Raw genomic sequence first — 15,180 nt, 5'->3', positions numbered from 1 at the left:
GCGGTTCTTACAGCTGACGATGATGATGATGCTAACTTTACGTCTGGTCGGCAAGCACAGACCCCCTTTCAGTTTCCGAATCGCCAATTCGCCTATCAGCCTCGAAATGCATTAGACGGCAGGGTCAGATGAGCTTCTACCACCGTTATCAAGAGATAATGGTAGTCTTTGTGTTATACCTTCACCATATGGGAAGGATGCGTTCCACAAAGCTGGGGTCGATTACTTAGTGTAGCTCTATTCAAAACCTATCCCTAAAGCAGCTGTTCCAAATATGTGGATATAAGTTGCAACATGGTTATTAATTGGATACTAATGCAAAGGTTAACCTCATCATATGAAACAGATCTGGAGGATAGAACAAATTTTGCCAACCAGAGGATACATCTTCACATTAAGTCAAGAGCACGAGCACAGCTATGCACATCGCCGGCAAACAATCGCGGTTGATCTTGACTGAAAAGGCACTTGTGAATCCGGCGACATATATGCCGTCCTATAGATATTGGAGAAGGGGAGACAGCCGTTAACCTTGCAAACATCCTCAACGTTCTTCAGTTCCGTACTACCGATACCATTAAGGTTTGTAGAAAACTACCCAGTGGTGTAGTAAACTACACAAGTGAGGTACGTCAGAAATGTCCTTTCTTCTTCATCACAATTGAATGAAGGGACCATATTTCTACATATCGCAACCGTTTTGCAAAAAGGCCTGTCAACTTGGAGCAGCTAAGTCATATTGTCGTGTACTTGGGAAATCATGCATACACAAGTCAACTCGCACTGGGCTGTCAGATATGGTCAAATGCTTCGAAATGTTTTTTGCGGCTTCAAGATAGAAAATTCCGCTTCAGAATTTACAACAAGCACGTACGAACTTGAGATTTTAGACTTATAAACTTAATTACGTTGATCGCTTCACTTCTCTTGGCAGCTGCATAAGCCCTGACTGTACAGTCAGAAGCACAGCACACATAATCAAGACACGTGCGGTATTCACCAAGCTGCACCATTCTTGGAGTCAACTGCGCACGGCATGCACAGTGTTAGTTGGGCGAAGCCTGTTGTAATGAGGTGGTCCCTCAGTTCGGGTCAGGTGATCAGCTATGACAATATACTAGGGGGAGCATGGCTACAGCTAATACCGTCTCGGTAACCGAGATATAAGAATTCGGTGAAATATGGTACGGCGGATGACAGGAACGATCATTAAAGTTTGTCTCTACTCCACTAATCCAGTAGTTATATTGTGCTCTTGGTTTCAAGTGTGACTTGTCGAGTGATCCTCCCTCTCATACAATTAATATTTATTTAATCGATTTTGGAACTGGCCCCTTTCTGGACACTGAGACTGTGAATTAGTGAATTAGTGAATTAAAGTACTCAGCCGTGAGCCCTGAACTCAATGGTCTGAATGGCAAAACGGGGCGAACGACCCAAACGTCAAATCCAACTAGCTAACCTATGGAGAGGGTATAGAAAGTAAGACGTGTCTCACTTCCAATGCCGCAAAGCCATATGTCGGGTAGAGACGACCCACAAGTGCTCATTCCATGACAGTCTACCAGGCGGTGTTGGTAGCTGCTGTATCCAAGGCTGGAGGCCTCAGGGTAAAGCAGAACAATAGTCAGTGGCCGTACCAGGTGTGGGACTGCTGAGCAGCCAGTGGCGGTTCTGAATAACTATTGCCACCAATATGTACGTCTCACTCCCTGCCTTATCAAAAAAGAGAACAACTCAAAGTCGGTGAATTGATTGGGCCACCGTCCACAACGCGTGATTGTTGTTCCCTGGCTCTTCTCATACCTGGTGAACAAAACCGTAGCAGCTGGAACAAATACACATTGGTACACGGTTCATAACTGAGTAATTGGCTGACTAACTATTGGGCGTCAGCTTCGCTGGCAAGTTATCATCACCATCATCATCACCATCATCGACAGCATGACATCAGTGACCAACACTGATGCTTCACTGTCATACAACCGTGATTTGTTGGAAAGCCTTATCATGAAGAAAAGAATAAAGGTGGATAGGGAAGGGACTTAGTGCTGCCTTCCTACAATCATTCCGAGGTGCCTACACCTCCAGACATTCACTCAGGCAATCTAGATAGAAACTGACAAGAGCGCCACTGACATCGGTTGGTAACCATATCTTGTAGTGTCTCCAACCAGGCACAGTGAGGATCACGCAGTCCCCATCCTGGAAGGCGAGTAGCACCGACAGCACCCAAACGTTTCGTAATCTCCATCATACCCTTCTGCCAAGTCAAGGGTTGGCCACCTCTCTGCCTCCGCCACTCTGAATTTGGCATGGAAAACAGCACTCTTTTCGGCAAATGATGGTTCGGCATACGCAACACATGTCCCAACCAACGCAACTTCTGGTGCTGGACACATTCTTCAATGGAAGTACCCGTTGCACAACCGAAAACGCCCTTCTAACTGCCGCGTTACGGATTCGCCGACACCAATCCACACGGCCTATGGTCCTGAGACAACGATTGTCGAACACCTGAAGACGTCTCAGTTCCGCTGCTCGAACAGGCCAAGTCTCACAGCTATACAACCAAACAGCCCGCACTGTAGCTTGATACACACATCCCTTCAGATTCAGGGATAAACCATTCTGACACCATAGGTGTCTCAAGTTAGCAAACGAATCGACCTCATCGGTCACAGTACAATCAAAACTAATAAAACCTCCAATATACATAAAACGTTCCACAACTTCCAGTGCCTCTCCCTGGATTGTAAGTGGCGCGTTTGGTAACCGCACGTCCACGAGCACGACCTTACACTTTTTGGATGCAAAGTGCACACCAAAGGACGGGATGACTTTGGTCAGTTCATCCAAGAATACTTGCACCTTCTCCTCCTCTTTGAAGATGAGAACGATGTCGTCTGCGTACTCCAGATCGACAAGGTCTTCTTCACAGACTATTTGAACACCAGGGTTTTTGGAGACCTTCCGGCGTTCGTCTCATTATCTCATCGATCACGAAGTTAGAAAATAATGGAGAGAGTGGGTATCCCTGACGAACACTGCTTTATGTACGAAGAGCAAGTCGGAAATTCACAAAATCACCGTATACATTTTACTCGACATCAGAAAGCAGCGATCAAACAAAACATGGACACCTTATTTGCCCGTCAAAAAATTGGAGTATCCGTCGTGACTGAACACTGTTACGAACCATCAGCCGGTATAACATGAACCTGCACTCAAACACCTTTACGTCATACTGCTGAAGAAAAGTCTGTCTATCTGGTTCTCCAGCGCCAAATCGTAGGCCCGTGAAAACAAACGGGCCACCGCTCACTCATAGTCTGTTAAGGTCACAAGTCTCTGGGTCGAGATGGCCCAAGTGGTTAGAGCGCGAATTTACTGACCGGAAGGTCCGTGATTCGAACTCGACCTCTGCCTCTGCCTCTGCCTCTCGACTCCCCTGTCTAGGCTTGGGCAACCTGGCAGTATCCCAGCCCTCGTGCAACCTTCAGGTGGCATGGCAGTTAGGCACCGAAAGGGTGCTACAGCTGAACGGTTTCACAAGTCTCTGACAGCCAGACAGTTAAGGAGCAAACAGTCTAATGCGGGAAAATAGGCTGAGAAGATTCCTCACCTTTCCAAAGAACTTCCGGATCCCATTCTTTATCAAGCAGAGACTTTGTGTAAGCATTGAGATCCGGAAACTAAATGTATTAAAAAAACAAGGATGAGGGTTAGTACCGGTAACTACTCACACAGATGAGCATGATTTTTATCCAAACACTCTTGGCTTCCGCTGAGGATTGAATTCGATTATTTACAAGTTATCACTTCCATCCTGGACTCTTTTAGAAGCCCATTACCCCGTAGATTCCAGGGGGATTTTCCAGTGAGAACTGGGTCACAAAAACTAAAAAAAAGCTAACCTAACGACTATTAAGGGTTTTGTGAATCACGGCACAGAGTTTTCTGAGTGAATAGACTAAAATCTCTTCAGAGCGGTCATATCCATTTCTAGGGTGGTCCCACAGCATCGTCCGGCTGAACTGCTCGCTGACAAGCAAACAAGTACATTCCAAAAAATACATAAGGAATATACATCACATTCATCCTACTAGAGAAAAAGGAACATAATGGTGATGGTTGAGACCGGTTCCCAATTCAGTGGCACTTACACCCAAGAAACATGGTTAGAAACCCTTTTGCGTATCTGAATCTACCAGATAGGACAACACTATCGATCACACTATGCGATCGCTTAAAAAGGCCAGTTCAGAGACATTGTACGATAACGTTCACCAAAAGATCAGGTCATCAGCCGCTGGTTGGTACGCGGAGTAGATTGAACACATGGTTCACCATTTTAGGTGATCGTTTCGGTGCAGACCCGATGCCATCTTAACATGCCAGATAATATGGAATATGAAACGCGGTTCTAGTGCACGCACGGTCAACCATTCCGGATGACTGTAAGCTGTGTGCGCTGTCTAGTACCATTATTTCAGCCATACCAGCCAATCAACAAACGTATACGCCGTAGAATCGTTCCGTAACAATCCAATCAAAGACCCTAAACTGGCTCGAATATACTGAAAGTTTGACCGACGGTGTTGTTGAACTGAGTAGACAGCCAGTAAGTCAGCCTAGTTAACGTCATGCGCAGCCAACTACAGTCACGCGCTGTACATTGAATCTCAAAGATCACTGTCCGTCTTTTTCTCCCCATCCATATGGATAGCAAAAATACCAGGACGGGGATCGTTGAGCGGGAAGTTAGTTGAAGGTTGTGGGTATGCAGGAGTGCCACGCACATGATACCTGGATGGAGTTTCTACACATCCGGGCGGAGCCCATTGGCCGCACAATGCCCTTAACTGCAAAACTTTCGAGAAATGAAACTTTTTGCGCCAGAATGTTGCATTTTGTTGTGTATGTGCTCAAACCAAAAATCATCCTAATCTACGTTCACATTTTTGCAGCTCACCAAACTTTATTGTCCACTGAAACAATTATACCCCTGGCAGAAGTCTGGTGGAATACTTTCTTAGCATCGCTGCGACCCCGGGATACCTAGATAGGGCTCAAAAGTTTGGAACGTACTCTGAATTTAATTGCCTATCTCTTTTAGTCCATCAGGGACACGTTGTAGCTTTCGAAAATTAAATTCCATTGTGCGAATCCTGAGCGCCCATCTGGGCCTACATCGTGTTGTCTGCACGACTGTCGCGCGTGAATTGGAACTGTGTGCTTCTTGTGGCAAAAAAAGTAAAAATAAGCGGTATAACGATACAGTGCACATTCATCTGGGCCAAGACGATCAACTGTAATGCGTGTTGGACCTGTCGCGGCGTACACCAAGACAAGACGGAAATAGGGCTTCAGTGGAGCAGCCCGTAACGTACGTAGCCGAATAGCTGCTGCGATTTTCGCACGGACGTGCACCAAACTCCGTGGGTTAAAAAGACAGCCCGCGTATATTCATTTTGGCGAATGGCTAGACAGAACCACCGCTTATCATATGGTTCAGATTTTTCATAGGAAGTTCAGGTTTTGCTTAAAATAATCGCAAAACAAATCGCACACAGATACTGCTAAACCTGAAGGAAGCGCGCGGGTATAGTACAACAACCTTTCAGTCCGGATCAACTGGTCCAACAAAGGAGCCAACTTTTATTTACTTTTGAGGCGACTCGTATGAGGATGAATGATGAAGCTCACATGCTGTTGGGTGGCGAAAATGCTCACAGCGAAAGGAAATTTAGGAATACTGATGCGATTACTACGGTAGCAACAAAGACGGTGGGAAAGAATCCGGATGTAATCCATAACTCAAAGTAAGGAAAACAAAAGGGGCGAAAAATAAGTCTGGAGACAAAACGACAGACCACCTGATCCGTTAGAGAATTCATGGCGAAGCAGCTTGGAGTGGAAATCAAGTTCTCAGATGGTGATGCGTGAACGGGGATCAATAAACTCTGTGATCTATGTCGAGAATGGAACAGTTTCACTGGCGATTTAATCCAATTGCAAACCGACAGAAACCAATTATGAGATATGGATGGCGATTTTGTGAGTTCATCAAAATAGGTCGAGATCGCAATTATGTCACATCATATTCGGTAAGTAGGTAGTGACTTCCGAAGTAGTATTTATCGAAGAACGCTAAACATGGAACACAAGGAATGCACAAATCGAAGTACCTAGGAACGTTTGTGACAACCGAAGGGTGGTACCAAACGCGAGACCTTTGCTTACCCAGGTGTGCTCTTCTTCAAGCGATGTATCCGAGAACTGTCGTAATCTATTCAGACAGTCGAGGTATACGGTCGCAGTACGATACACCAGTCTTGCGTGCAGATAGGCTGCTGTGGCATGAGGTAATCCTGCAGGAGACATTCGGAGAATCCATTCCAGGACGACGCGGACATCCTTAGTAAAAGATCGGTAGTCTGCAGTAAGAGAAGTTAATATAGGTTTATACATTCGGGCTAATTTGAGGTTTAAGAACCACGAGCAAAGGTCCTATATTACTTAGTGTTCATTTGGAACCTACGATTTCAGTTTTAGTCTATTTCCGCTTGCTGTGTTTAGTATCTGATGCCCCAAACGGGTTCCGAGGCTGAACGATATTCCGTAACACGATCAGAGGAGCTCCCTCTCTATGTTGAAGCACGAGCGAGGGGTAGCAAAATTTGAGTTGCGACTCAATGGGTTCAACACAAGTAAAAAAAACAGGTGTACACAGGTCCAACTTTGTAATATCGTGCATGAGTAGCTCATGGGTGACACTCAATCCCTAAGCCGCATTGGTCGACAAGGCGGCGGACAATTTGTGCACGAGTACTGATGGAAGGATTGGTCGAGATTCGCACATAGCCTGGAAACAGTAGTACCACCGTCACAGAGACTTGACCATAAGGTGATGTGACGTATGTGGGCCTCCGTGATCCATTTATCATCATCATCGACAGCATGAGATCAGTCTTCAACACTGATGCTGCGCTGTTACACAACCATGATTTATGTGAAAGCCTTATAGTGAGGAAACTAATGAAAGTGGACGGGGAGGGGACTAGTTCACCACAATTATTCCGAGGTACCTACACTTCCAGACACAGTCGGCAAGCCGGATACATACTGACAAGAGAGCCAAAGACACCGATTGGCAGTTATATCTTGCAGCGTCTCTAACCGGGCATAGTGTGAACCGCGCTGTCCCCAACAGAGAAGGCGAGCCGAGTCCGCAACACCCAAACTTTCGCCAATCTCTTTCATACACCCCTATTAGGTACCGGTGGTGAAAGTTGATCAGTGACTGCCGCTCCTTCTAGAATACTTGCGTGGACTCCGACCATGCACTTGCCCGCTGCCGCTTTCAATGGCGCCCTTCAGGTCTACACAAAACGCGTACATTCCGCTAAGCCGCTGAGGCTAGTGGACCCAGAGACCAAACTAAACCATCATAACCTGCCCCTCGAACGCCTGCCGGGCGGTCCGATGTCGGATATAAACGGTCGCCTGGAACAAATATATCTAAAGTGCACGCAAAGCCGAAACCTTTTGCAACACAACCTTGCCAATCTCATCTAAAAGTTGGACATCTCAAAGGACCGTGCCTTTGCTGGAGGCACGGCGACAGATTCTCTCTGGCCGCAATCACACCTCAACTCGACGCATCATCCGACTGAATGTCCGTGCAAACTAAGAAGCTTGGTGGTCCCGAAAGACCAAGGAAATGGAAGACCAAAAAACGCTGGAAACGTCTGCAGGATGTTCCACTTGATTGTCTGATGGCCCTCGGAAACCTATTATCAGCGAAATAATCAGGGACCATCAAGCAGAAAGTTTGCACCCAACGACAATTCACGTAGGTCACCTGCTACCTCCAACCCGGACCGCTGGCCTTCAACATGTAGGTGCACTGTGAATAGGGAGCCACCTTTAGCCTCAGAAATGTCCAAGTGTATGTCACTACTCAAGCGCCAGCGTGCTCCTCGCCCTGATGATCTTCCACCTACTGTGTTCAAGTATTGTGGTGAATTCATCAGTCAGTGCCTGCCTAGCCTATTTGGGTCTATCTGGGAGAAAGAGACAATCCCAACCAACTGGGATGAGTTGATCATACGACACACTTTTAAACGGTTACTCGCAGTGAAGATAGTAACCATGGGGGTGTTTGACTCCCACTGTAACAAGGCCTCTGGAGTCAGCTTACGGCGGCATGCGACACTATGACCCAAGAGCACTAAGAGGGATTGGGGCCGATTAGAAGATGCGTCCACCACATTCTTACACTCCGTCAGGTGGTAGAGCAAAGCCATATGTACAGGCAACGTTGGTGTTCCTTAGTTTCAAGGGTGCGTTCAACTCTGTCGATCGGTCAGTGCTGTTGACCACAACCGTTGAGCAGGGTGTCACAGAACATAATTCGGTCCCTCTATTCACGTACATCTGGGAGTAAGTGGTGAGCCTTCCAAAAGATTCCTTACAAAATTGATACCCGAAAAGGATGTTCATTATTTTCAATCTTCTTCACGTTGATCACTGATGAAATAATGATGCGAACGCTTAAAAGTTTTCAAAACCCCAATTTTCAGATCGTTGCTGGTGAGAACCTTGACGATCTGGAGTACGCAGATGTCATCTCCACATTTCAACATCATTCACACTTCAAGACGAAAAACAAGCATAAGGACTGTTGAACAAACTGATCACCATCATACCATCTTTCAGTATGTTCCTTGCACCCTCAAAGTGCAGTCATGTTTCAGAGCGTTCAGTCTCTGGACATACCCTTTACAATCTAAGAATCACTGGAGGCTGTGAAGAATTTTGCTTACCCCGGTAGTTGTATTAGCTCTGATGGTGTGTCGGGTGAATCCAGTACATAAAACTCAAATGCTAGAGTCACGTTTGCTAACTTGCAACAATTGTGGCGTCAAGGAGGTATATCGTTGAATCTTAAGAGTCGCGTGTATGAAGTGTTGTTGTATGGTTGCCAGAAATGGTATCTGCGGACAAATGACGTGAGGCATCTTCAGGTTTCCGACCACCCATGTCTCAGAAACGTTGGAGATGTTGGATGGCGCCAGCAGATTAGTGTCGAAGTAATAAAATAAAATAAAATAAATAAATTAACTTAAATAATAAAATAATAAATAAATAAATAAAATGGACTTGGTTGCGCAATAGGTACTTCAATCGCCAAAAACAACCAGTACAATCAACTGCAGTGACTCGGCCATGTTCAACGCAGTACGAACTTCGGATATCTATAAGGCGGGCGAACATGGGGTGGACCATCAACAAAAGTAAACTGATCGCCAACAGAAAAGTTCAGATTCTTAATATAGGAAGTGGTGTATTAGCAAAGGAGTGACAGAAGACTCACCTGAAACCGGACACCTAGCCGAGTCCGTCCCTTTTGCAGCTGATTCATCCGACAAGTTTTCGAACAAGTCTTGCTTGTTAGGACAGTCGTCAACAGCCACTGAACCTGTTACATGCGTCTCACGAGAAGCACACGCGTGTGCTAACTGGCGAAAGTTGTCTGCGGCGCACTCGCTGTACTCAGTGGTGGTATGAGAAGGTTGTGGAATTGCTAGACTGTTTGGATTGTGGATGCCCGTCAGTAGGATGCACAAAATTTGAAGGCAATCACAAATGATATTTGAAATAAGCGCACCAGTACCCGAAAACAAGTCAACACACGGTTGGAATGTGTCGGGTTTCGAAGATATTTCTTTGCCCCGAGATGCTTGGTGCATAGTTGACATTGGATCACCCTCCCCGGAAGAACGGGAGGATTGAAGATCATCGCTAGGTCCACTTTCATCGTCTGGCACGAATTAGCAAAAAAGAAATATTGTGAAACAGACTACTAAATTCCAAGAACAGCTTAACAGTTCGGCTGCGGTTAGCTGTTGCATCTATTCGCTCACGAGCTCACTTTTGCTGGGAGAACCTAATACTCATGAAACCCGGGGTCAAAGCTCAAAACCCACTGCGAAAGTTGCAAGGCCGGAGCCCTCATATGTTTGATGCTCCAATCGATTACAGAATGGAGTGCGTAAATTGATATTTACTGGTTGCTCTAGACTTGAAGCACTTCGCGTTATACTTACTTTCGCATGAAATGTGGTCCAATCCGGAGATTGCAATGTACCCACCGGAAATCAACACAGGCAATAACCGAATCAAGTAGGTAACCACCCAACGAATTTGAAGAGGCGGGTTGAAAAGGCGATAAATCGGATAGTGGCTATGCTCCATTTAACAAAGCCATAGTTACGAACATTGAGTGAAGTGTCAAGACTACATCGTTGATAGATTGGAAGAAGTTGAGAAAACCTGAAAGAAGCCTAATTCTGTGTTTGAAAAGACAGTAAAATTGAAACCACTAACTAGGTTTTCATAATCAGGGTTAATAGGGTGGTAACCTGTGGTCACACGTGTACAAACAAAACCATTTAGACATTGGTCCTCAGTTCGTGTTAAATCTCGACCAACCTCATAACCTAGTCACTTGCCCTGGTGGAGCTTTTGTGTCAAAAGCAGAACGCTGTTCAGCAAATAACTCCAGTGATTGTTATACGAACTTTTCCGGAAACAAATCGTATTGTATTCCATCCTTGCCATCACTTCTGCGTAACCGAGGACCGATTCGCAATATATCCTGTCTTTCAAACTCATTAGATACGTCGGCGTCTCTCCGAAAAGGCACCGTGCACACGCTTGTGTAATGGACTCATACGACCAATATAAACATTAGCACAGTGGCTGAAGACCCAGCAAATGTTCACCTCATTAAACAGCTCTGGTGGCCTTCCGCCTTTCAGTTATCTTGTACAAATTTGGTCCTGTCGAAAGGCAAACATCATATGGAATCGCCACCCTCATAATAGGCTACTCTTCTGCCTGTTGTTTCATAACTACATCGACATTTTCATGAGAAGTGGATGTATAGAATGAATCGGTATCTATCAATAAATGCACTATATAGGCACCCAGTGAGCTAATATCCGTTGCAGGACTTTCCTCTGACAATCAAATGTATTATACGGACCACTAGTACATGACAGATTCACTCAAAGCGGGTGGAGCATCGGCTGACTGGAGTCCCAGATAAAAATGCGTAAACCTATGGCTGAACCATTTGGGCTAAGAGCTATACTCGGGAAATCCCAAGTATCAGCCGAAGTGCTCGGGTAATTCTGGAGGATAAAGCCACTCGGTTACGTAGTACTACTGATAAACTATTCACAAAGTATTGTGAGTGTAAAAATGGCGTTTACATACGAATCTTTTCATTGGTTCCGGATACATTCATACCTAATAGGACCGAGGTTATCCGTGCAGAAAACTCTTCCAAGGCGAGAGCGACCTTCGCCCGTCTCTCCTTAACCGAAAATCAATGTGGAGCTGCGAAACATGAATAAAAAATCAACCTTTGTTCATATGAAAGCAGAGATAAGTAAGGGTAAGGTTAAAGGTAGCGTTTTCTGGAATTTCGCCGTGAGTTTACTCTGATATCTTAAAGTAACTGCAACAAAAAATTCACCAAAAGCGTTGCAAAGCAGCCACCTGTAAATCAATAAGTAAAAACGAAGTTGACCCAAAGAGGCGATTAACGCCCGTAAACAATACGTGTCTGTGTAACGAAAGGCTAGAAATAAGTGAATCTGTCTTGCGTAAAACTGATCCCACTACTCATTACCTATCGTTTTACAAACACCGAGTGTTCACACACCTGCCCGACAAACGTGATGAACAACAAGGGTGAAACATCTGCACCATGCACCGTGATATAACCCGGCTACGCGTCGTTCAGAGAAATCCAAGCCTAATCATGGAGAATCTCTCAAAACTACAGACGTTGGACTCATTTGACGATAGACGCCCTGATATCTGAAACTTCACGTATTGAACCTGAAATGTTATTTTGTGAAAGATGTTATCATTAGGTTTTTAACAAATACTGAAGAAATATTCCACTAAACCCAACAGCATTTCCTATGTTTGCAGACACTAACAATGCCTTAGACAACTAGGTACAGTTTATTGTCTCGGTTTTCTAGCAGCCAATGATTAAACTTGGTATAATAAACCCTGAGAACGTCACAGTAAGTGGACATCGAACAAGATCGGTGCAGTCGATTGGGAGAACGCCGATGAAGCATAAACAACGAGTCCACTTACCTGTGACAAGACGACATGCAAACTGTGGAAGTCAGGAGAAGGACCGATAAAATATTCAAGGAAAGACGTGAAAAATCCTAGCATGACAAAATAAGGCCACTAGAAGAAAATATGCGTTTTGCCTGATTTATTCTACCACCTCAGTCACAACCAAAAATCATCGATGATTTGAACTGTTACACGAATTAGGATCCAGGGTTCAGACATACAGGCATAATTATTCTCCCTGTTTATGGAGCGAACCTTTTAACAGTGACGCCCTTTTCATGCAGAAGTATACGAAGAGAGAAAATAACGCTGTTGGGCCAACAAATAATACACGGTAAACTGTCTCGCACTTCTGGAGAAAAACTGAAGTTGGGTTTTAATGGGAGACTCAACTAAATCCCAGGTAAATCCCTCCTTCGTGATGATCTTCAACTGAATGTGCTGCATAAAGAGAGCCCAATGTTCCAGTTGGTACGATATTTCAGACACTGCAGCATATTTTCTTGAAGAGACCTACCTTCCACTACCTTCCACCAGCCAACAACCAACGGTTTTACCCTTCTTGGAGTGAGTGAGTGTGTGTCGCAAATTTCTTACAATTTAGGTTCACGCAAACCCGGGGACTGTGCCTACCTGATGGGCCCCAAAAAGTATGAAACTTGTCGCGGATTGTCGAAGAGTTTTCAGAGAGTTTCGAGCTGAGTTCAGGAACTAATTGCAGTTGATGACATGCAGGACCGCATCGTAGGAAGAAAAGTAGATGGCACGGCAGATGTCGCCGTAAACACCGTCAGTAGATATGATTTGAACTTTCAGAGATATGCTCAAATGACAAAAAGCTATGAACCCAAAGACAAAAAACATGGCTATAAAATGGCATCTACACTGGAGCAATCTAGGAAACCAATGTCGAAAACGGTACAGAAAAAGACTCATCTTAACACCAGAGGGGCATTAAATTCATGCGTCTTAAAAGCCCAAGCTCGTACTGAAGACGAACTTATTGAAGGTATCAACCTATTTCATGCTACACAGAAAAAGGAATAGTATTCCCTTTACTGAGAAAACACCAGAAAATATACCACGATGTGCCCTAAGGGGGGATTTTTTCACATCGAAGAAATTGGTGGTAGGAGCCGTTTCACACACTGTCCCTTGGGAAGAAAAATCAATTTTAGTGGTAGCCAGGTAATTTGCACTTTTTTCAAATAGGTGATAACATGCTCCGTTTCACTGCCATTTCCAACCCTGTTACTCATCCGTCAATTCGACCCATTAGTACCACATGCAGGAACCGTGTAGCGGTTGTCAGTCTTCTCATATGTGGCACCTAATTCAAAAAAAAACAACCACTACAACTTGTTGTGAAGGCTCAGTTCTATATAGCACTAAGAACAGAGATGGTCTTCGAAACTCGACAGATACCGAGTTGCTGTTTGCTGCTCAATCCCATAACGTTAGTTATGGCATGTTAACGTGAGCGTTTGGATAGTAGTATTCCAAAAGCAATGTTGCTGCGCACGCTCGTCCTGAGCTAACTTATCGGCCAGTAAGTTCCAGTCCAGCTGACAAACGGTCCTCTGATATGACAGTAGAATGCATCAGGGGTGCTGGTGATATCAACGTTCTATTTTGTTCCGTTCCGTTTTTCAACCTTGGATCCTGTACACAAACACGCGGTTTCCTGTACTGGTATATGGGCGAAGGTCTCCGAACACCAGCTAAGCGAGTCCTTAGCTCCTTACATCGCAAGGTATTACGTGACTAACACTTATCCTGGCTGTCTGCAGCTTCCTTCCATTCTAATGCCAATAGGGCAAATCAGACAGGAGGTATGTGTAACACATGACCAAGGTAGCGCGACTGAAAAAAACGCAGCAAAATGTCCACCGAAAGATCCACAACGGCTTGCAAAATAACACGATGTATCTCAGCATTAGAAGTACGGTGTTCCCACCAAGACTGTACCATCTTGGGTCCTCATCATTATCACCATCAGTACGGATACCAACACACCGGTAGTGGAAACTGGTACTTAACTGTCATGCAGGAAGAAGCCTCTGTAAAGGTAGAGTGATGTGGGGAAGTATTGCAAAAAGCCCTATGTCCCCAGAGAGAACGGTCAAGAGCAAGGTGTGTACGCACGGCGAAACCACTGTACTAAACATATCTGAGTAACGTGCTGAATCGATAAGTTAACACCTGCATCGGTCTTCGCAAAGCTCATCGGACACAGGCCCAACACACTACAGACAAGCGTTACCTAAGCAGTCCACCTAAGAGGTCGCAACAAGCTCACCACTAGCATCGGTTACGCATCATGTCCTGTAATTTTTCCGACCACGCGCAAGGAGGCGCGAAGACCCAAATGGTCGAAGACAACTTCTATTTCCTACGCAAAGTGACTAAACTTCATATTGACGCCCTTTCCGCTGGTGGCGCTGAGGTAAAATACAATTCTCCCCTCATGTTGACGCTACAACTCATTGTGCAGAGGGAAATCCTGACGAGTCTTTCTTATTCTAGCGTGCGCTTCGTGGGCGACACCGCGAGTAAGGGTGACACAAGCTACCAAGACAGGTATACTGAGTTACTAATTCCAATAGTTGAGCGTCAATAAATGGTGTATTTGTTCAATCCATAAGCAGAATCCTGCATTTTGGTAGTTTGTATCATCAACCACGCATTGACGTTTCCTCGTTTTGTGATGAAACGTTTGCAAGTTAATTGCAAAACTCAGCGAACAGATCAACAGAAAATAAACGCAAATGAGCTACTAGTTCGGCAACTATGGAAGTTCAAACTGATTAGAAAAAATCTACGGTCTTGATTCAAACCCATGACCCCTGACATAAGAATCCTACCCATACAGTAGTATGTGCTGGAATTTCCTGCTGAGATCCCAAGACGCAATAGTCTGACCCAAATGGGCTCGCATGACCCAAAGGTGCAATGAGTAAGACACAGGAATCCGACTGATGCTGCTGCGTACAGTGGATTCGT

General features: G+C 45.1%; 2 protein-coding genes across 2 annotated transcripts in view; one reads left to right on the top strand and one right to left on the bottom strand.

Annotated features, from left to right (window-relative positions):
* The window catches only part of T265_04387 (hypothetical protein), a gene marked incomplete at both ends in the record, with an annotated part of 8,090 nt that extends 5,140 nt beyond the window's left edge, over nt 1–2,950 (top strand). The window contains 4 exons of the mRNA XM_009169126.1: nt 891–1,049; nt 1,897–2,028; nt 2,272–2,587; nt 2,658–2,950. Coding sequence (XP_009167390.1) covers nt 891–1,049; nt 1,897–2,028; nt 2,272–2,587; nt 2,658–2,950 — 900 coding nt within the window. The remainder of the gene's footprint in view (nt 1–890; nt 1,050–1,896; nt 2,029–2,271; nt 2,588–2,657) is intronic.
* T265_04386 (hypothetical protein) overlaps nt 1–15,180 on the bottom strand; it is a gene marked incomplete at both ends in the record, with an annotated part of 48,816 nt that overhangs the window by 8,995 nt on the left and 24,641 nt on the right. The window contains 3 exons of the mRNA XM_009169125.1: nt 3,626–3,695; nt 6,247–6,440; nt 9,383–9,829. Coding sequence (XP_009167389.1) covers nt 3,626–3,695; nt 6,247–6,440; nt 9,383–9,829 — 711 coding nt within the window. The remainder of the gene's footprint in view (nt 1–3,625; nt 3,696–6,246; nt 6,441–9,382; nt 9,830–15,180) is intronic.

This window comes from Opisthorchis viverrini (assembly GCF_000715545.1).
Source record: "Opisthorchis viverrini unplaced genomic scaffold opera_v5_72, whole genome shotgun sequence".
Classification (NCBI taxonomy): Eukaryota; Metazoa; Platyhelminthes; class Trematoda; order Opisthorchiida; family Opisthorchiidae; genus Opisthorchis; species Opisthorchis viverrini.
This window is presented reverse-complemented; position numbering and strand designations above follow the sequence as displayed.